Source organism: Peromyscus californicus, unplaced genomic scaffold (assembly GCF_007827085.1).
Source record: "Peromyscus californicus insignis strain IS unplaced genomic scaffold, ASM782708v3 Scaffold_4__1_contigs__length_199733344, whole genome shotgun sequence".
NCBI classification, from domain to species: domain Eukaryota; kingdom Metazoa; phylum Chordata; class Mammalia; order Rodentia; family Cricetidae; genus Peromyscus; species Peromyscus californicus.
The window spans coordinates 163,474,628-163,496,763 of record NW_026294562.1 but is presented as its reverse complement, the minus strand read 5'-3'; the positions used below and the strand labels follow the sequence as shown (position 1 = coordinate 163,496,763).

Sequence of the window (22,136 nt, the reverse complement as noted above, 5' to 3'; positions counted from 1 at the left end):
ACTGACTCATTATGTAGCTTTGACTCACCTGAACCTTGCTATGTTGACCAGGCTGGCCTCCAACTCGAAGAGATCCTCCTGCCTCTGCCTCCCAAGTTTAGGATTAAAGAGGTGTGCTACCATGCCCAACAGTTCAGTGTGTTTTGAATACAGCTCTATAACCACCAACAGAACCAACACCGAATACTTCCATCACCCTAAAAAGTTCCTTTGTAGCAGATATGTCTTCCCACTCACAACTCTGGTATTATTTTGTTTTTGTTTTTGAGACAGGGTTTCCCTGTGTAATTTTGGTGCCTGTCCTGGATCTCGATCTGTAGACCAGGCTGGCCTTGAACTCACAGAGATCCGCCTGGCTCTGCCTCCTGAGTGCTGGGATTAAAGGCATTTGCCACCACTACCGCCCGGCCTTTTTTTTTTATTTATTTGAAGAGATCTATTTATTTTTATGTTATGCATCTGAATGTTTTGCCTTTATGTCTATGTTCCACTTGTATGCAGTGCCTTCAGAGGTCAGGAGAGGACAACAGATCCCCTGGAACTAGAATTACAGACGGTTATGTAATCAAACCCAAGTCCTCTGGACGTGCAGCCAGTGCTCTTATCTGCTGAGTCATCTTTCCAGCCCTATTCGGTTTTCTTAAAAAAAAAAAAAAATCCAAAACTCATGTGCCTCCCCATGGGAGGCCTTGCCTTCTTGTGGGGGAGTAATGGGGGGTGGGTTGGGAGGGAGGCTGGGGGGGGTGGGAGGAGGGAAGAGGGGGACCTTTAATTGGTGTGTAAAATGAATGAAAAAATTTTCTTAATAAAAAAATCCAAAACTCTAGCCAGGCAGTGGTGGCACACGCCTTTAGTCCCAGCACTCAGGAGACAGAGGTATGCAGATCTATGATGAAGCCAGCCTGGTCAACAAATCGAGGTCCAGGATAGCTGGGGCTAAACAGAGAAACCTTGTCTTGGGGGAAAAAAAATCCAAAACTCATTTCTTTTCGGTGTTCAAAATGGAGAGAGCCAATTATAATCTTTTTGTTAATCTTCATTATCAAATTGTGAGGATTTAGAAACACCTAGGATGTTGGTGATATATACCTTTGGGTGTTTTCAAGGGGGATTACTACTAACAAAGTGGGGGTGAGCCATCCTGAATATGAGCAACACCATCCCTTGGACTGGGAGCCCAGACAAAATCAAAGGGGAGAAAGGGAAAAGCCAGCCAAGAGTGCCCGCGTTTTACTTCCTCTGTTTCCCAGCCTGAGAGGCTGTGAACTGTTGTTTCTTTACATTATATTCTCCCTGCCACACTGAACTGCACACACCTTCTGAAATAAGGACCCCAGACAAACCTGTGCCCTCTTAGGATTTTGTCAGGTAAATGGAAATGTGATACATTTTCTCACTGGCTACATAGAACTGGACAAATATAAAAACAACCATAAAAACAAGCAAAAGCAGATAATCTCTTTATTAATAAGGAGCATACTTGACATGGTGGTTGTCTTACTTTTCTACTGCTGTAAAGAGACACCATGACCAAGACAACTTATAAAATAAAGCACTTAACTGAGGACTTACTACTATTTGAGATGGAGAGTTCATGACCATCATGGCAGAAGGCAGGCAGGCATGGGACTGGAGAAGTAGCTGAGAGCTTGCTTGCATCTGATCCACTGGAAGCAGAGAGAGAGCTAACTAGTAATGACAAGATTTTTTAAACCTCTAAGCCCACCCCTAGTGACACACCTCCTCGGACACACCTCCTCAAAGGCCACACTGTAGGCTACACTTTCTAATCCTTCTGAAACAGATGTTCAAATATAAGTGCCTATGGGGGCTATTGTTATTCAGAAGACCACAGTGGTGCATGCCTGTAATTCCAGCGCTAGGGAGGAAGATGTAGGAAAAAAATCACTTAAAGTTTGAGGTCAGACTTAGTGACATGAGACCCAGTTACAAACAAAAGCTCACCACTCTGAAATAACTATCACTAAATTATTGATCTGTATTTTATAGAAGTATGGTTTTGGCTTTTTAAAGGCCTACTGATTGTCTCTGTTCTGACAAGTGCTGGGATCACAGGCATGCTCCACCATGCCCACCTTGAATTTTTCTAAAAATCAGAATTCTGTATATAAACAAAATCGAGAACATTTATTTCTTTTCAATACAGTTTGTAATGCTGGGCGTTGGTTGTCACGCATGCCTTTAATCCCAGCACTCGGGAGGCAGAGCCAAGTGGATCTCCGTGAGTTCGAGGCCAGCCTCGTCTACAGAGTGAGTTCCAGGAAAGGCACAAAGCTACACAGAGAAACCCTATCTCGAAAAACCAAAATAAACAAACAAACAAATAAATACAGTTTGTAACTTGTTACTACTGATTTCTAGCTACTGAAGAACCCACATTTGCTAATTATCTAGAATCTTTAACTGTTCTTTTGTTTTTAAAAATGTAGCTTGAGCCTGAAGAGATGGGGAGAGAGAGGTTAAGGGCTCTTATTCTTCTTCTATAAGACTGGGGTTCAATTCTCAGCACCCACATGGCGGCTCACAGTCTGTAACTCCAGTCTCAGGGAATTTGACACCTTTTTTTTTTTTTTTGCCACTGCATGCATATGGTGCAGATATATACACAGACAAAACACCCACACAGATAAATAAAAAATAGTTTATTACCACCTATGATTGTCATTAAAATAGTGTATTTGGCTGAATGTTAACATTTTTCTCCTTAAAGGTATTTTTGTCAAGTTCTGCAGTACGAAAAAATAAAGCTCTATGGTGGTGCAGGCCTTTAACCCCAGCACTCGGGAGGCAGAGGCAGGTGGATCTCTGTGAGTTCAAAGCCAGCCTGGTCTACAGAGCGAGTCCCAGGACAGCGAGGGCTACACAGAGAAATCCTGTTTCAGAAAAAAAATAAATAAATAAGGCTCTATAACGAAATCGTAAACATCGGGAGAACTCAGGGGACATTGTCTTGTATCCAGAGCCAGCCCTCTCAAAAGACAGAAGCATGGAAGAACATGAATATCCGTGAGTCCTCAATGCCTTAGATATAACTACTTAAATAAAGGTAAAGTAACGTCTCTTCCCTATCGCAATGCCCTGGGTGACAGGCACAGGGCATCTGTCTCTTGCCAGCCATAGGGACCAGTGAACCGTGCAAAGCTCTCAAACCAGCAGCTGTCAAGAGGCTGCTGAACCTCTGGGATGCGCGCGCAGCACGATCGGAGTCTGCGCATGCGCAGTCGCCGCGAACATGGCTGCCGCGGGCCGACAACAGTGAGTCCCTCCGCGCCTCGGTGCCGTTCTCTGCTTCAGCTTCCCCGTTGTGCGGGTGGGAATCGAAGGGTATTGGTGGGCTGGCGTGCAGTGCGTCTGCGTTGGGTTTCACGGGGGCCGTGGGTGTGGCCGGGGACGCTGCTGTCTTCGCGCGTGTGCACGCCCCCGGGTCGGAGAGATAGATCCCTTTCTGGCTGGTGTGAACGCTCCGCCGCGCTGCTATCGGGTGAGGTTGTCCCGGTCCTTTCCTCCGTGTAGGACACCTCCGTATGGACCAGGTGGCCTTGTCTCGAGCACGGTCCTTCCCGGAGGTTTTGCAGAGATCCTTTGGGCGCCCGGGCCCTCCGAATCTGCCATTCTCGTGCTGAGGTGGCTGCCTGGCTCCAATGGGCGGGGCTGTTTTCCGTGGAATCTTCTAGGCAGTTTCCCCTTCCCTCTACTGATACTTGCAAAATAATATATGTGTGTGTTTATATAATATGTTTGTACCCAGGTAGGATTCCCCCCTCCATCTGCTTTCTAGCCATTTCACTATCTCGTCCTTGGTTTTCAGTGGTTTTATTTCCCTGTAAAAGCACGCTTTTGTCCATCTCCCTCCAATAACTTCCCTCCGTTCTCCCTCTGCCTTCTCCTCCCAGCTTTTGTAATTTGAAAGATTTCATACCTACAGCCAAGTTGCAGGCATAGTTTAGTGACAACGCTGAGTGTGTGTGTTTGTGTGTGTGTGTGGTTTTGAACCAAGCACCTTGTATGTGCTAGGCAGTCACTATCATTGAGCTCCATCTTTTATGTTTATTTTAATCATTCTAAGGTTTATGGAGTTATCTCTTCCGTAAGTCTTTTCGCCATCATTTTATAAATGTGTGTGTGAGAATTTGTGTGAATTAGGACTTAGAATATTTTCCCATCTGAAAAAGCAGTAAAAGAAATATGCACTCTTGTCAGGCATGATGATGCATGCCTGCAATCCCAACACTTGAGAGAGGAGCAGTTCTACACAAGCTAGCACAGTCTCATAACTGAATTTATTTCCTGAATTTTTAATGTACCATCAAGGTGCCAGCTGGTGAGTAGTCCAATAGATCTGATCCTGGTGGGCTCAACACACTTAAAAAACAACAGTAACAACAAAAAACCTGGCTATGTGGGCATACCATGTAGTTTATCCTCTTAAGGTGTATAGTTCAGCATTTTTGTTGCTATTTTTGCTTGAGACAGGGTCTCTCTATGTAGTCTTGACTGGCCTGGAATTTGCTATATAGACCAGGCTGGCCTTGGACACAGAGATCCACCCACCTCTGTTTCCTGGGTTCTGGGATGAAAGGCCAGCATCACCATGCCTGGCAATTTTAGAACCTTTTCATCAGTTACCACCCCAAAGGAAACCCATACTCACCCCTCCTCCCCAAAGAAAACCCATACTCATTAACTATCACTTTTATCTCCTCCATCTCTCCTTGCTGTAGCCTTTTTTGTCTGTTTTGGAGATTCATATAACTAGTTGTAGACTCTGTGGTCCTTTGTGTCTGGTTTCTTTGACTTAGAAAACTTCTTCAAAATTCATCCTTGTTATAGAATTTATATGTACTTTGCTCAGTTTTGTAATACTCTGTGGATTTTTATTTCTTCAGTGTATTTTGTTTTGGATGTCACAAATAATGCTGTGAACCTTTTAAGAATAGCTATGTGTTTTTCTGTCTTGTGGAATAGCTACACAGAAGTGGACCTGATTACAACATCTTAGTGAATACGAAGTGATATCTCATTGTTGCTTTGATTTGAGTTTTTCTCGTGGCTAGTGATATTGAGCATCTTTTCTTTTGCTTATTGTTTACTTGCAAGCTAGGAAGTGACCCCTTCCCTAAACCTGAGCATGGTTTTGGATTTCCCAAACTCCAGGACTGTGAGATACAACTTTATGTCACTTATGCCATGAGACTATTGTGTATTTGAATTCAGAAAGCAATCTAAAGCAAGACAAGATCTTTGCTTTGTTCATTTAAAAAATGTGGGTTGTCATATTTATTTATTTATTGAGGGGCAGGGTCTCCTTTCAAGTGCTGGGATTATAGGTGTGCCTCACCATGCCTGTCTCATTTTATTATTGGCTTTTGAGTTTTATGTGTTCTAGATATGTTGTCTCCCATCTGGTGTGTTTCTTTTGACTTTGTTGGTTGTGTTAAGTCTTAGGCTTTGATAAAATAAGTATTAGTTCTAGGTGAAATTAAATTTGTATTTATTTATTTATTCATCTGTTTATTTAAAAAAAATTCTCAAGGTAGTTACCCACCTTATTCAGAAGACAATCATGATCTGAACTTAGGTAGAACTTGTCAGATCTTAAATTTTTTACTTTTTATTTTAATTTTATGTGTATGGGTGTTTTGTTTGTGTGTATTCATGTGCACCATATGCATGCAGTGCTCACAGAGACAAAAAGCAGGTATTTGATTCTCTGGGACTGGAGTTAGAGATAGTTCTGAGCCTTCATGTGGATGCTCGGAATCGTTCATGGGTCCTTTGCAAAAACAGCAAGTGCTCCTCACTGTTGAACCATCTCTCTAGCCCTCTCGTTTTACATTTTTTTAAATAAAAATTTTTTTTTAATTTATTTTACATAACCAACCACAGTTTCCCCTCCATCCTCTCCTCCTGTTCCCTCCCTCCACATCCCTTAAATCCCCCTCCCCTCATCCACTCCTCCTTTCAGAAAGGGTAAGGCCTCCCTTGGCAGTCAGCAAAACATGCCATATCAAGATGATGCGGGACCAAGCTCCTCCCCCCCTGCATCAAGCTTGAGTGAGGCATCACACTTTAGGGAATAGGTTCCAAAAAGCCAGCTCATGCACTAGGAGCCCCACAAACAGACCAAGCTACACAACTGTCACCTACTTGCAGAGGGTATATGTCGGTCCCATACAGGCTTCCTAGCTGTTGGTCTAGAGTTTGTGAGCTCCCATGAGGTTGGGTCATCTGTCTCTGTGGGTTTCCCCATCATGATCTTGACCCTGCCTTGCTCGTATAATCTTCCTCCCTCTTTTCCGCTGGACTCCTGGAGCTTGGCCCTGTGCTTAGCTGTGGATCTCTGCATCTGCTTCCATCAGTTACTGGATGAAGGGTCTATGATGACATAGGGTAGTCACCAATCTGATGACAGGAGAAAGCCAGTTCAGGTATCCTCCCCACTATTGCTAGGAGTCTTAGCTGGGGTCATCCTTGTAGGTTCCTGGGAGTTTCCCTGGCACTAGGGTTTTTCCCTAACCTCATAATGGCCTGCTCTATCAAGATATCGCTTTCATTGCTGTCCCACTCCATCCCTCCCCCAACTTGACCATCCTGATCCCTCATGTTCCCATCCTTTCATTGCCTCCCATTTAACCCCCTCCCGCCCCCAGTTTACCCAGGAGATCCATCTATTTCCCCTTCCGAGGGCGATCCACGCATCCCTCTTAGGGTCCTCCTTGTTACCTAGCTTATCTGGGCCTGTGGATTGTAGCCTAGTTATCCTTTGCTTTACATCTGATACCCACTTATGAGTGAGTACATACCATGTTTGTCTTTTTGGGTCTGGGTTGCCTCACTCAGGATTTATTTCTAGGTCCATCCCATTTGCCTGCAAATTTCTTTTTTTTTTTCCTTTCATTTTTCTTTATTAAGAAATTTTCTACTCACTCCTCATGCTATCCACAGACCCCCCCTCCTCCCTCCTCTCAACCTCCAGCCCTCTTTCCCAAGTCACCCCACATCCCCACATCCCCCAAATCGAGGTCTCCCATGGGGAGTCAGCAGAGCCCAGCGCACTGAGCCTAGGCAGATCCAAGCCCCTTCCCACTGCACCAAGGCTGTGCAAGGTGTCATACCACAGGCACCGGGTTCCAGAAGCCTGCCCATAGACCAGGGACAGATCCTGATCCCCCTGCCTGGGTTGCCCCCAAACGGTTCGAGCCAAACAACCGTCTTCTGTATCCAGAGTTGCCTGCAAATTTCATGATGTCATTGTTTTTTTTTACCACTGAGTAATACTCCATTATGTAAATATACTACATTTTCTTTATCCATTCTTTGGTTGACGGGCATCTAGGTTGTATCCAGGTCCTGGCTATTATGAATAATGCTGATATGAAAATAGTTGAGCATGTGTCCTTGTGGTATGATTGAGCATCCTTTGGGTATATGCCCAGTGGTATCTCTGGTCTAAAGGTAGATTGATTTGCATTATTTTGAGAAACTGCCATACTGATTGCCCAGAGTGGCTGTACAAGTTTGCACCCCTACCAGCGGGGGAGGAGCGTTCCCCTTACTCCTCATTTTATTTTTAAGTCCTCTAATATTTCTTAGGATATTCTTTCCCTTTAAAAATACGTTTTTCATTTATTACACATAGGGATTGTATATAAATGGAGTATAGTGTGAGAAGTGAACTCACTAGCATTCTGTTTTATTTTTTTTAGTCAAGTTAATAGTAGGTGGTAAAAGTATAGTCATAATTTTAATCATACATAAAATGCCTCAAATTTTACATGTTCAAGCATTTTTCCCCCTTTTTCTTGTAAGGTGGCAAAAGTGGTAGCCAAGCTTGAATTTTCTTTTTAGTGGAAGAGCAAGGTGCATACTATGTTGTTCTGGAGCACCACCCAGTGGGAATTTATGGTTCATCCAAATGAAATTAGGAGCAGTGGATAATTGTGTTTTAGCTAACAGCCATTCTAGGAACACCATGATTTACCCACAGCTGCAGATGTGGTTTTTCTATTCATACTAGTAGTATATACAATCCATCAGTCATAACAGCTTGGAGAAAATCCATAGCTAGCCGTGGGTCCCCATGGCTGTTCACCTGCTACATTGTTACTGTTTGTAATGCTGGGACTGGAACACAGGGTATTTATTAGACAGGCTAGGTCAGCTCTCTTCCAAGATACACTCCTAGCTCTGTGGTCTTCTTTTTTCACTATAAGCATTAAAGAATAATACTTTCTGTCCAAGAACTAACTTCACTGCAGCCCCGTTTGTCATGTTTTGTGATAATAGCATTTTTATTCTTGTTTACTTATAGTTATATTCTTATTTTTATCAAGGTTTTCGTTCTGTCCATCACTGAAAAATAGGTCATCATGTTAATACTTTTCCAAAGAAGCACAGGTTTGTTTTATCTATTGTTTTCTTGTATTTGGTTTTCTTCTGTCGATTGGTTGTTAGCTTGACTGCATTGTATCCAGTAGACTGGTCTTTCCGGCTATTGTCTGGCCTTTGCTCAGTATTTTTTGTGGTCTGGTTTATAGTCGTGTTAAGCGAATGTTTCACATGTGCTTAGAAAACACTTGCCTTTCAGTGTACATTGCTTTTCATCCCGTTGTTTGATAAGGCTAGCTACTAAAAATTTTTGCTGCTTGTCTTTGTCCAGCAGTTTTTTTCTTTGAATTTCCAGTTCTGAAAAGAAATAAGCCTTTTATGTGTTTGGATATATTGGCTTCTTCTTCCATTCAAGGATGCCTTCTCTGTGTTTTGTTGCATATTACTACTGTTGTATTTCACTGTGCTCCTTATCTGGCCAACACTGATTTTTTTTTTCTTTTCAGCATTGGATTGGATTTATCTATTTATCATTTACTTTTTTTTTTCTGTTTCCTCCTTTCTTCAGTTCCCCCTCTTTTGAAGAATTGTCTTTGCTTTTCTGAATTTGTTTTTATTTTACTCTCACTCCTGAATCTTGGTGAACCTTGTGGTTTTTCCTTCAGTAATTTGAAAGAAACTTTCCATCATTCTTGGTCTTCTACTTTGCTATTAAGTAATCATGACTAATCACATTGTTTCATCTTCACCATTACTGGTCTTTTTCCTTCCTTCCTTCCTTTCTTTTCTTTTCTTTCTTTTTTTTTGGTGGGTGGGGGGAGGTTTCGAGACAGGGTTTCTGTGTGAAGCAGTTCTGGCTGTCCTGGAACTCACTCTGTAGATCAGGCTGGCCTCAAACTCACAGAGATCCGCCTGCCTCTGCCTCCCGAGTGCTGGGATTAAAGGCATGGGCCACCACCACCCAGCCCTTCTTTTCTTTTAAGATCATTCCATAGGGTGCTGGAGAGATGGCTGAGTGGTTAAGAGCATTAGCTGTTCTTCCAGAGGACCTGGGTTTAAATCCCAGTCCTTACATGGTGGCTCACAACATCTGAAACTCCAGTTCCAAGGGATCCTATACCATCTTCTGGCTTCTGCAGGCATCAGACATGTATGTGGTACACATATAAACTTGCACAGAAGACACCTATACACATAAAGTAAAACAAAAATTATATAAAAAAAATCATTTCATAGGTATGTATAGGTATTAACTTGTTATTATTTATCCTTACACAGTATTCCTTTGACCTGTTCTCTGAGAGAGTTACAATGTAATGTCACTTCTTTTGAACCTGCTCTTGGCTTCAGCACTTGGCTCCCATTTGAACCCCCTATTTTAAAGATATGAATTTGAAAAAGAAAACAAGTAAAATATACTCACTTAGCCTATTATCATTTTTCATTCCCCCCCAGATATATCTGTGTCTACTTAATTTGTCTTTTTCTTTCTTTTCAGTATGGAACATGAAACTGAAAATAATAGCTCAGAATGTTTCTGAAGAAGAAGAAGAAGAAGTTTCCTTTGAGGTAGAAATGGAAGGATTTAAAAGAGAGGAATCCTGCCTCCCCATTTTAGGTGACAATTGGGACTGTGAGAACCAGGAAAGAAATTTAAGGCAGTCTCCTTTAATTGATGAGAAACCAGGGGCTCAGGAAGCAAACTGTGACCATCTTGGTTTGGGGGAGCATTTGAGTACAAATCCAGCCCTTCTAGCAACAAATGGCTTTCATGTTCATAACTCAGATACTAAAACTTTTGATTGTGAGCAGACCCTACATAGTTGTCCCCAGAGTTATACAGCGAGGGGAACTGGTGATAGTGATGCTTGTGAAAAAGCCATCCACTCTTCCATGGAAGTCACTCAGCCTATAAGAAACCAAATGAGAGACAAACCATATAAATACGCAGAAAGTATTAAATCTCTAAACTACTTTACTACTCCCCTTTGTGATAAAAAAATTAAGAAAAGAAGCAAGAAATTTTACAAAGGTAAGGACTTTGGGGACATTTTGGCCCTGAGCTCATCTCTTAATGAAAAAAGAAGTCATTCCATTGAGAAACCCTATAAATGTACTGAATGTGGCAAATGCTTCAAACGGAACTCTTCTCTTGTTTTACACCACCGAACTCACACTGGTGAGAAACCTTATACCTGTAATGATTGTGGAAAATCATTCTCCAAGAACTACAACTTGATTGTACATAGAAGGATTCATACAGGAGAGAAGCCCTATAAATGCAGTAAATGTGGGAAAGCTTTTAGTGATGGATCAGCTCTGACACAGCACCAGAGGATTCACACAGGTGAGAAGCCTTATGCATGTCTAGAATGTGGAAAAACTTTCAACAGAAATTCATCCCTGATTTTGCATCAAAGAACTCATACCGGGGAAAAACCATATAGATGTAATGAATGTGGGAAACCCTTCACTGACATCTCTCACCTTACTGTACATCTCAGAATCCATACTGGTGAGAAGCCTTATGAGTGCAGCAGATGTGGAAAGGCTTTCCGAGATGGCTCATACCTCACCCAGCATGAGAGGACACACACTGGAGAGAAGCCTTTTGAATGTGTAGAGTGTGGGAAATCCTTCAATCGCAACTCTCACCTCATTGTGCATCAGAAAATTCATTCTGGGGAGAAACCCTATGAATGTAAAGAGTGTGGGAAAACTTTCATTGAGAGTGCATACCTCATCAGGCATCAGAGGATTCACACTGGTGAGAAGCCCTATTGTTGTAACCAGTGTCGTAAACTCTTCAGGAACATCGCTGGACTTATCCGGCATCAGAGGATTCATACTGGTGAAAGGCCTTATGAGTGTAATCAGTGTGGTAAAGCTTTTAGGGATAGTTCCTGTCTGACCAAACACCAGAGGATTCACACTAAAGAGACTCCATACCAGTGCCTGAAGTGTGGAAAGTCCTTCAGGCAGAATACTCACCTGGTAGTACACCAGCGACTTCATAACAGGGAGGGTCCCAGCCAGTGTCCTCATTGTGGGAAAATATTTAGAAGGAGCTGGTGTCTTGTCCGACATCAGAGAACACACATTAAAGAGCAGCCTGTGGAAGCATAATGAACGTGGGCCATATTCTTCTTGAGTGAACAAAGGAGATGTATCTTCATATATGACTTCCCTTGTTAACAGAAAAGAATTTGAATATGAAATATTCTATTATCCCATTAATTCTGTTATTAGGGAACTCCTGAAGAGAGGATTGAATGGTAATCAATGTAGAAAAGACTTCAGGGATGATTAAGCCTATACCAAACATGTAGTGCATACACTGAAATAAAGTACCCAGAAGTGAGGATATTTCCCTAGAAATACCCATCTAACTACATCAGGATACTTAAATTGGAAAGAACCTGTGAATGCATTCAGTAGCTAATCAGTAGGAGGCATCTTTAATAGAGAGTATCACCTTATTGTATATAAGCAAATGATGATTAGACTCTAAGCTTCTAAGTTTAATTAGGAAGAGAAGCTTTTGTCAGGAGGTTTTACTGTCTTTCCTGTATCAGCAAAGGCAGGCATAGTGGTGAGAGGTCTCACACAATGCCCCACAACAACCACAGGGTTTAGTTGAGTTTGCTGTTTGAATGCACTTCTGTTTTATGGTGCTGCCAGAACACTGAGGACTCATTTAATGAGGTGAAACTGGATGTAAGAGTTGCTTGTGATTGAAATGAATTTGTCCCTCTTAATACTAAAGTACTCTCCATGATGGAAAGGGCTGCTTCTAAGAAATGGGATCCATTGCTTTAGTTGTTGAACAAGAAAACATTGAATTGTATTTCAGTTATCACTTGCCTTCATCATTGTTGATCATTTAGGATACGAATTTGTTTAGAGTTCAAGTCCTTTGAAGCAAAATCCAAAGGTTTTGTTGCCATACTAAAAGTACTCAAATCATTGCAAAAGAAGGCATAGAATAAATCTATTATTATTATAGTCGTGTTAAGTGTGTTCATATTTGGCTATAGGTTAGCAGTGTATGATGGAAAAAATTTAATGGCTTTCTTAGGGGACTACAATTGTGTAATTTCACCTTTTTATACATTTTTATTTAATAACTTGATGATGTATATAGAAGTGAAGCTAAAAGGAAGTGAATTTGGTGTTTTCTTGGATCTTTGCCAGTGGATAGAGGCCAAAGATATTGTTAGACATCCTACAAAGGCTAGATTATGGTTACAGGAAGCTGTAAGATTCTACAGGTGTATATAAACAGAAACTTCTCTGGAATCAGCATCCTGAGCCTAGAATCATTTCCTTTGGAACTTGGATTATAAAGATTACGGCATTGTGGAGGGAGAGGCTTATCAGCTTGAGGATAGGGAAGAGAAAGTTACAGAAAAATCTGGATAATCCTAGCATCTTTCTCAGTGCAGTGCTGTCTGAATGAAAGCCAGACAATTTGGTTGAAAGCTTCAAAGGCCTGTGAGTAGCTCTCCTGGTAATTTTGACTTGATCTTGTTTTCTATCTTCTGGTTCCTATGGAGGGGGAATCTTAAGTCTATTTTGAAATAATTAAGGCTGTTGAGTAGATTCATAAGGAAGTCAAACATCTCACTCTTCTGTATGGATGCCCTTCTTTGACAGGGAGAACTATCATATGATGGGGATGGAGCACTTGTTATTCCTGCAGAGGACCTAGGTTCAGTTCCTTGCATCCACATGGTGGAAAAGCTATTGGTGCCTAGTAGATAGAGGCCAAAGATATTGTCTGATTCCTACAAAGATAGCCCCTGGAACAGTTAATTCATCTCAGAATATTAAGAGTGCTGAAATTGAGGTATATATTTCTTTTCTGTACTTTTCAATCTCATCATTAAAAAGATTAGTCTCATGCTCCCATGATGTACACAATCATTTGTAACAGTCTGTAGCAGTGGTTCTCAACCTTCCTAATGCTGTGACTCTCTAAATAGTTCCTCATGTTGTGGTGACTTCCAACCATAAAATTATTTTCTTTGCTACTTAATAACTATAATTTTGCTACTGTGATGAATTGTAATGTAAATATCTGTGTTTTCCAATGGTCTTAGGTAACCCCTGTGAAAGGATCATTTAACCTTAATGGGGTCATGACACAGGTTGAGAACTGCTGCTGTATAGTGTTATGTGTATCAGTAAGAAATATGAAAACCCCCAGTGGACTGTCCACATCATTCAAGGGCTGGACACTTCGTGTCTGTTATTCTCAAGTAAAACATGAATGTACCGCAGTGTTAATGTTAGACTGTTCCTGCTTCTTAATTCTACATTCTAGATTCTAGAACAGGAAATCAGCACCAGACCAGGTATGGTCTGAGGGCAAGTACCCCAAGGAAGAGGGGTCAGCTATGAAATTGGAGTGAGTCCACATGGGGTTTGTGTGATGTGTGAATTGTTTTCCCTTGCTCTTTTCTAAAATTAGTTTTTAAAAATGATCAAGAATAATTGTTGTAATGACAAAAACTACTCTATAGAAGATGGATACTTCTTGCTAAGGAGGTAAAGGTGAGATTTGAATTGGGAGAATTCCAGATGACTCCCAATGCAGCCTGGGCAATTGTCGCTGTTAGGCCTGAATGACTGGGGAGTAGGACAGAGAGGAGACTGTCCTAGCCTATCAAGATAAGTCCCATTTAATCATAGGCTCTTAGTAGGCAGAGAACTTTGGCTGGAATCAGATGCAGAAAGTGAAGGTAGAGTAATTCAAAGAATGAACATTTAGTTTACTTTTTTTGTCTTTGATGAGCATTTAATTTACTTGTTCCTGGCTTTAAGGCTGAACTGTCCACAATGTGAGTGGCTTCTGAAAGCCAGAGGCAAGAAAATGGGTTCTCTGCAGTGTCTCCCCAAGTGCTGGGATTAACAGAAGGAACTATTCCTGTTCTTATTAGTCCAGTGTAAGTGAATTGATTCCAGTCTTAAAATGGAGAGAACTGATGTGTGGTTTTAAGCCACAGTTTTTTGTGATAATTTGTTGTGTTATCTATAGGTGATATATCCCTCACTATTTCTTCTAGACTCCCAACTGAAGTATTTTGTGTGTGTCCTCTTTCTCAGCAAGTTAGTAAACCAACCCCTTCCACTCCATACCCATAAAAAATGTAAAAAGGAAAAAAGAATTCTGTCGGCTCTGGCTTCTGTCCTTCTACCATTCTTAACAGCCCTGAATTTTAGTGCTGATTTAGATTATTAAATCCTATGAATGTATTTGGGTGTGATGGCACACACCTTTAATCCCAGCACTTGGGAAACAGAGGCAGGCAGATCTCTTGTGAATTAGAGGTTAGCCTGGTATACCTAATGATTTCCAGGACAGCCAAGGCTACTAGTGAGACCCTGACTTAACAACAAAAATAAATAATAAAATCCTGTGAATGAGTGAAAAGAAATCTCAGAAAAGATAGAGTATATTTCTCTTAAATTTACTCCCATCCCCTCCCACTTGTGTGGCTAAGAAGGCACATTTCAGCATCATAAAGCATGTGTAGAACCCAGGAATGCCATGGCTAGAGCAGGGTTTTCCATCCAACATGGAGATTGTGGGAACATTTATAATGATGGCCACTGTCTTAATAATTTCCATTAATCTACATCCTTTTGATGCTAAAGTTATCAGTGCTCAAGTATGGCTGCAGATTGTTCATTAGACTGGGCCTCTTAGTTGTCTTGTTAGTTCAGCAACTGTGTAGAGTACCTGCAGTACTCCTAAGAGTTGGTACTACAGTAGAATGCAGAACAAGGTGTTTACAATTCAGCAGGGGAGAAAAACAGGTACACATCATATATCAGATGGTTTTTGAGACCTGGAAGAAAAATAAAGCTGAGAAGGGATGGGGTGTATGTGTTGGACAGAAGTGATTACAGTTTTAAAAACAGGTCAGGGAAGTCCTCACTGAGATGATTCATAATGACCTATGAAACATGAGGGAATGAGCCAATAGTTACTTAGGGAAGAATGTTCCTGCAGAGGCAAGAACATATTGTATTTGAGGAACAGCCAGAAGACCACTGTGACGAGAATGAGATGATGTGAGATGGGGCCAGGGAGGTAACAGAGAGCAGTTAATTAAAATACTGCTGCCACTCCCCCCCACCCCCAAATGCTAAGACAGCTATGGTAACCTGTATAATTGTTGAAGATACTCTTCCCCACAGATGTATTGCACATCTCCAACCCGTGAATTTAGGTTTGATCATTCACTTCATTTCACAGTGAAGGGCAATTACATGTGTGACATGTGAGGGGTGTGAGTGATGTCATGTAACAAGACGTTAGGGTTTAGGGAGGAGAAACCTTCCATCATGTCAGTTACAGGGAAGAGCAATTAAAGAAGTGGCTTTATTGCAGAGGCAGGTGAGGAGAACAAAACTTTGCGAAAAAAATCCATTTACAGAAAAACATCTATGACTCTGAAAAGATAAATGGTTTCAGAATATGAACAACCAAATCTGAGCAGAAGAAAATAACTAATAACTAATATATAAGTATATGCTTTATCTAGGCTTATTTATGCTTTAACAGGCACTCAGCATTCATGGTCATTTCTGAGAAACTAATTTCAAGTTTTAAAAATTAAGTGTCTTATTCAGTGGCTCTTAGTATTCTCTCATAATGTTGTTCAGTCACCTCCATTCTGTAATTTTGGGACAGTTTTCATTATCCACAAGAAAACTAAATATACACGTTAGCATTCTTCTACTCCCCAAGACCCTGGCAACCAGTAATCTATTTTCAGTGTGTGTTGGGAATTCTATACTTTGTACGTCCATTAAAAAAAATAAAACGTGGCTTTTTGTCACTTTTTCATTTCATTTAGCATATGTTTTCAAGGTTCGTATTGTACTAGGATTCCTTTTTGTGGCTGAGAAATATGTCACCATATGATTAAAACTATATTTTTTGCGTATTGGTTGATGGATATTTCAGCTTCCACTTTTTGACTATTAAGAATAATGTTGTTCTGAACACATATACAAACTCATGTGCCAATATATTTTCAGTACTCTTAGGTAAATACTTAGGAGTGGAATTGCTGGGTCTTTGCTTGCTTTCTGAGGAACTGATGTCCGTATCACTTGAACCACATTGTTTCTACCAGTGATGTATGACTGTTTTGACTTCATGTCCTTACCAGCATTATTTTGTGTCCTAGTGGTGTGCAGTTGTTACCTTGGGAAAATTTTTTTTATGTAGTTAAAATATATACCTTATCCCACAGGTTAGCATTTTTTTTTTCTTCAGGGGAAAGATAGTATTTTAAACTGTGTACCATATCATTTCTCCTGCAACTACTCAGCCACAAGTGACTGTAATGTGGAAGTAGCTATATGTTGAGTTGTAAGCAAATGAGTGTGAATGTGTCCAATAAAATTTTATTTATGGAATCTGAAACTTGAATTTCCTGTAATTTCAACTGTGAAATGCAATTTAAAAAAATCGTTTCGCAAAGTAAGCCAGGCCTGGTGGTGCTCAACCTGTAAATCTTAGCACTTAGAGGTACTGACAGGAAGATTGCCCCAAGTTCTGGGCTAGCAAGGACTATGTAGTAAGAATCAGTCTCCAAAATGCAAAACAGAACTATAAAAAAAAATATATTCTTTGCCCAAACACACAAGATTTGGACTAGCTTTTACCCAAGGGCTACAGTTCGATACCTGCTCTACACAAACTATTTAAATGGAAAGGCAAATTGACGAAACTTCTAGTTGAGACTATCAAGCATTTTTTTTGTCATCTTGGCATAGGCAAACATTTTTAAGTGAAATGAATATCAGAGAAACACATAGAATAAATTTAAGAATTCCTGTTCATCAAATAGTCTCCATTATGTAAGTGAAAAGGCAATAGAGAAAAGACTATTGCTGGGCTTGCATAGGAGTGGTATTCGGCTAAGTAAGGGATCCAGCATGTCAGAGAGAAAACCCATTGAAAATGTGGGCAAATGCTTTGGATCTATGCCATCGTGAATGAGGAAATCCAAGTGGCCAGTAAGTTCATGGCAGTGTCCAGTTTCATTACATGATATCCCAAGATACTTTATCCGGATGGGTAATATGGAAACAAATGTTGACAAAGCTGTGTTGACAGCAGCATGCATTTTGCTTATCACTCAGGAGGAAGTCTATATATTTCCAGAAAGAGCTGCAGTCCTAGACCCTGGTCAAGATGTTCACAACAGTTTCTACTTAAAAAGAGGGAGGGGTGGGATCTTACTATATAGTCCAGTTTGGGGTGGAACTCCCTATATAAGCCAGGCTGGCAGAGGGACTCAGAGAGCCTCCTTCCTGGGTCTCCAAAGTACGGGGTTTGCGAGTGCTGATGTTGCAAATGTGAGCCATGAAGGCTGGCGCCCAGCCATTTCCTCTTACAGTTCTGGACACAGTGCTGATGCCCACCTATGCGCCATGGAAAATTAGACCATCACGTGAAAGTGAAGCTGGCCACCCTCAGAGGAAAGAGCCACAAACCCCTGCTGTACTCAGCAGCATTGATAAACCAGCATTTGAGCGGTGGACGAGGAGACATGGTTTCAAAACTCTACGTGCTGCGGATGTAGCTGAGTGAGGGACTAGAAGTTAGTCGCTTCCTGATAGGCAGATGGGGAGAAGGCCTATGGCTAGGGCATAGCGATGATGAATTTACAACGCGTCTGGCCGCTTCCTCACCTTCCTGACCTGAGACAAGAGCCTGGCAGCGTTTCAGTTTGTCTGCTGCTGTTACTCTAGATTTTTTTTTTTCCTCCCTGCCTTTTAATTCTTTAACTGGCGAGAAAAAGAACTCTATCAAGACCCCTAGCTGGTAACACAGAAAGGCGCTGGCCTCGCTGGGCTCCTTGGGCCATATCCCGCAGAAGGGTAGGTGGGCAGACAACGGGAAAGGAGCCATCTCAGGAGGACGACCTCACGTGGGAGGTTTGCGCAGTCGGTAATAGGGGGCTGGAGTTTTTCGGTTCATTAAGCCTCCGCAGTTGGCATAGACGAAAAGCTTCAGAGCTCGAGATCGGAAGGCAAAAGGAAGCGGGTTATTACGGATTTTCGCACCCAGCCTTTACTGACCTCGGGCAGCTCAGGCAAACCTCACTCGGGAACCTAGCGCGCACACACGCAGGCCACTTAATACCGAGTCGTGAGGGTTGTGCCCTTGGAGGTGACTGGGCATCTCCCGATTATCTCCCTTGACCTTGGTGTCTGGATGCCCTGGGGTCTGAAGCAGAGGCTGGGCGGTTGTAGCTTAGTCGTGCCCTTTGGCCCTTTGTCCTGGGTGATCCCACGTGTCTTCTCACCCCGCAGGACACAGATAACAGTTCTTTCTTCTTTTGGGTCGACTCCTTGAGGTTTGCCTGCCTGTGTCAGTGCGAACCTCGAACCTCGCTGCTGTTTCCCTCTAAGTCCTCGTGCAGACTCAGCGCCTCCTCGCCTCGCTCCTCACTCCCTTCCCTTCTCAGGGTTAGGGACAGGAATACCTGTTTCCTGTGTCCACTCCCATGCTTTCTTCTCTGTACCTTTCTGCCCACCAACCCTTTCCCTGCCTCCCTTTTTCTCACAGAGACAGCGTCCCCACCCTGCACCTGTGCATTCTTGCTTTCTCTTTCCTAGAGGCTGTGAAGTCTCCCAGCAGGTCTTCCTTCTCTCCCTGCTGGCTGCTACATTCCCCTCATCCACCACAACAGGTGAACTGGGTTGCCTTTACCCACAGGCCCCTAATGTCCACTCCTTTCTGGAGTCAGACATCCCAGACTTGGATGGGTTCTCAACTCAGCACCTAGTGTAGTCTCTCTGTAAATGACCGCTTCCTCTCCATCCCTCGGCTTTTACCTTGAAGTTTTTTCTATTATGCACGCCCCTCCCCGTTGTGTCTTCAAAATCCAATTCCCAGAATCCAATTAGTTCCTCACTTACGTTCTCACTACTTTCTCCCCTGCCTCTGACTCTCCCTAGGTCTATTTACCAGACACCAGGAGCTTGTCAGAATCATGACCTTTCACCACTTTAAACCTTGACCCCTTCAGCTCAGGAACTTGTCCTCACAAGCCTAGGCATGGGGCTGCTAGCCCAGGAAGTAATTGTTGCTAGGTTTACAAGTGATAAGAGCCTGCATCAAATTGGAAGTCAGAGCTCCAGCCTGCTATCCTGGGCAGTGAGTGCATTCTCAGTTTGCTTGGCCTTGTGAGCGACGGTAAGAAACTGGAACAGTTTTTCCTAATACAGAAAACTATCGGTGACTTGGGGGGTCCAGCCCCTCCATAGTCCCCTCCCAGGGTCCGGGAAGAATCTACAACCAGCTGATAATTAATCTTTGATAAAAAGAAATGAATCTATATACACGAAACTCCTTAGTTCATACACTTTATTATTCTGTGATAGTTCTCTCTCTACACAGCTTCTTTTCTGCTCTCATGTCTAGCTCCGTTCTTGCCTGATTTCTCTCTATATTTATCTACTGTCTCCTCTAGGTTCTATCTTAATTCCTTAATCTAGTTCTGTCCCTTCGAGGTTCTCATCTATCTAGTTCTTTCCCCTATCAGCTCCTCTCCCATCTCCTTCTCTCTCATCTGGCTCTTCCTCGTCTTGTTCTTCCCCATCTGGCTCTTCCTCATCTTCCATCTCGTTCCTCTAGTCCTCTCTTCTAGCCCTTCAATCTAGTTCTTCCCCATCTCAGTTTGTTCCTCTCAAGTTCTTACCCATCTAGTTCTTCCATTCTCTTTTCTCTTCTCCGTCCTCTGCCCTGGAAGTCCCGGTATATATAAGGAAGGTCCGAGCTAAATTGTGTAAAGCTATTACTTAACGTCCACCTGACCTAGGCGGTGTCTCCTTGTGGAATTTACCTTAAGTCAGGAGACTTGTATGTGGGCTGTTATCATTGTTAGTCCTCGGAAATTGGGCGACCACCTGGGTGGTGTCTCCTTGTGGAATTTACCTTAAGTCAGGAGACTCGCCTGTGGGTGGTTATCACTGTTAGTCCTCGGAAGTTGGGTGACCACCTGGTGGTGTTTCCTGTAGTCCTTGAAAATGGCTAGGGGAGATATCTGATTCCAGAGAAAGCCTTTCCTGAGGCTGTTCCCAAATGCCTGGAATGTGTATGTCTAGAGAGTGATCAGTCCACATTATTAGCCCTTTTTGGGGAAAAATCAATTGGGAAAACTATGAAGGCACACATGATTTTTATAACAGAATACAGCTGATATATAACAAGCCAAGTAACACCAAAAACTCCTTGGGATTTGGCTTCCTCTGGAGGAATTCCCTGATTCCTCCAGGTAGTGACTTTGCCATAACCAGCTGAGTTCTTCTGATATATTCCTGCGGCCTGCAGCATAAAACAAATACAGGTCTGTATATACCATAAGTTTGTAGAGTAAGTGTTGGATGGTAACCATGGTGTATTTTGTTCTTTGCGTTTTTTCATTACAGTGCGTCAGTCAGATCCACTGCTTAAACATTGTTGTCTGGAAGAGTATGGCACACAGTAAGTGTCCAGTAAATTTTTTCTGAGTGAATAAAAAAAAAGGCTGTCTCTGTAACTACAAGATCACAGAATGAGTGTGCAATGCACCCAGCACTTTTTCTTTCTTTCTTTTTTTCCTTCCTTCCTCCCTTCCTCCCTTCCTCCCTTCCTCCCTCTCTCCCTCCCTCCCTCCCTCCCTCCCTCCCTCCTTCCTTCCTTCCTTCCTTCCTTCCTTCCTTCCTTCCTTCCTTCCTTCCTTCTTTCCTTATCCTTTGACCATTGTAGAGCTTTCCCATTTAGAATACATGTTGCCTCAAGCAGTATGGAGTATGGGGTGTGGATGTGTGGAGATGATATGCTTGATGTAGTGAACTTGGCCACTTGCTTTTTTCACCAGTTTGTGTGGTACTCGGAGCTTTCAGCACTACTGTTTTCCCTACCGGGTAGTAGTCATCTTATGAGGATGTTGAGTTGACATGTTTCTTTGTCTCCTTTTCCTTGTGAACATGCAAGTTTTCAGATTTTGTTTTGTTTTGAGATGGGCTTGCTGTGTAGCTCAGGCTGGACTTGGTCACACAGTCCTCCTGCTTCAGCCTTCCAAGTACCAGGATTATAATTTACACCATCATGACAGACGTGTTTTCTTCCCTTCCCTTCCCTTCCCTCCCCTCCCCTCCCCTCCCCTCCTCTCTCCTCTCCTTTTTCTTTTCTTTTTGTAGTTCTAGCAGTACATTAGGAGATACATGAACATTGTCCTTGTGAAACAGAATTTTTATTGCCTGACAATTTTCAAACTCGTTTGACCCCTTGCCCAAACACCTAAATTTAGTCCATGTAATATGTTATGTATTATGTTGATGTGTATATGACATGTATATTTATGTGTGGATTTATATGGAATTTTGTGTGTACATATGTGTATCACATTTATATGTGTGTTCATATGTATACATGTATGAGCATGAATGTTTTTGCATTTGCATATCATGTGTATTTATATATTGTTATGTATGAGACAAGGACAATTACATAATGTGCTGTACACATGTGTGATGAGATAGTATTTACTAAGGATGAGCTCCTTTGATGTTACCTTTGAATCTCATTTTGTGTCATTGTAAAATAAAGGCTGTTAACCCATCACATTCATTACCTTGTATTTAATTTTCTTATTTCAGCAGTACTTAGGAATTATCTAAATTGGTTTCTAAGGAAAATTCACCATTTTTTATGCTAAGCAAAAGATGTTAATGATGTGGGAACTACCCATAATATAATGTTAAGTGTGGTA

General features: G+C 42.0%; 1 protein-coding gene across 6 annotated transcripts in view; it reads left to right on the top strand.

Moving 5' to 3' along the window:
• The window catches only part of Znf329 (zinc finger protein 329), an 88,195-nt gene extending 71,403 nt beyond the window's left edge, over window positions 1–16,792 (top strand). Inside the window, exons 1-2 of one of the 6 annotated variants that reach the window (XM_052761451.1) lie at window positions 2,709–3,331; window positions 9,848–16,792. In XM_052761451.1, the coding sequence (XP_052617411.1) occupies window positions 3,205–3,331; window positions 9,848–11,475 (1,755 nt within the window). In that variant the 5' untranslated portion in view covers window positions 2,709–3,204 and the 3' untranslated portion in view covers window positions 11,476–16,792. The other 5 variants (XM_052761453.1, XM_052761456.1, XM_052761454.1 and 2 more) reach the window with 5 other exon arrangements.
• The last annotated feature ends 5,344 nt before the right edge of the window (window positions 16,793–22,136 follow it).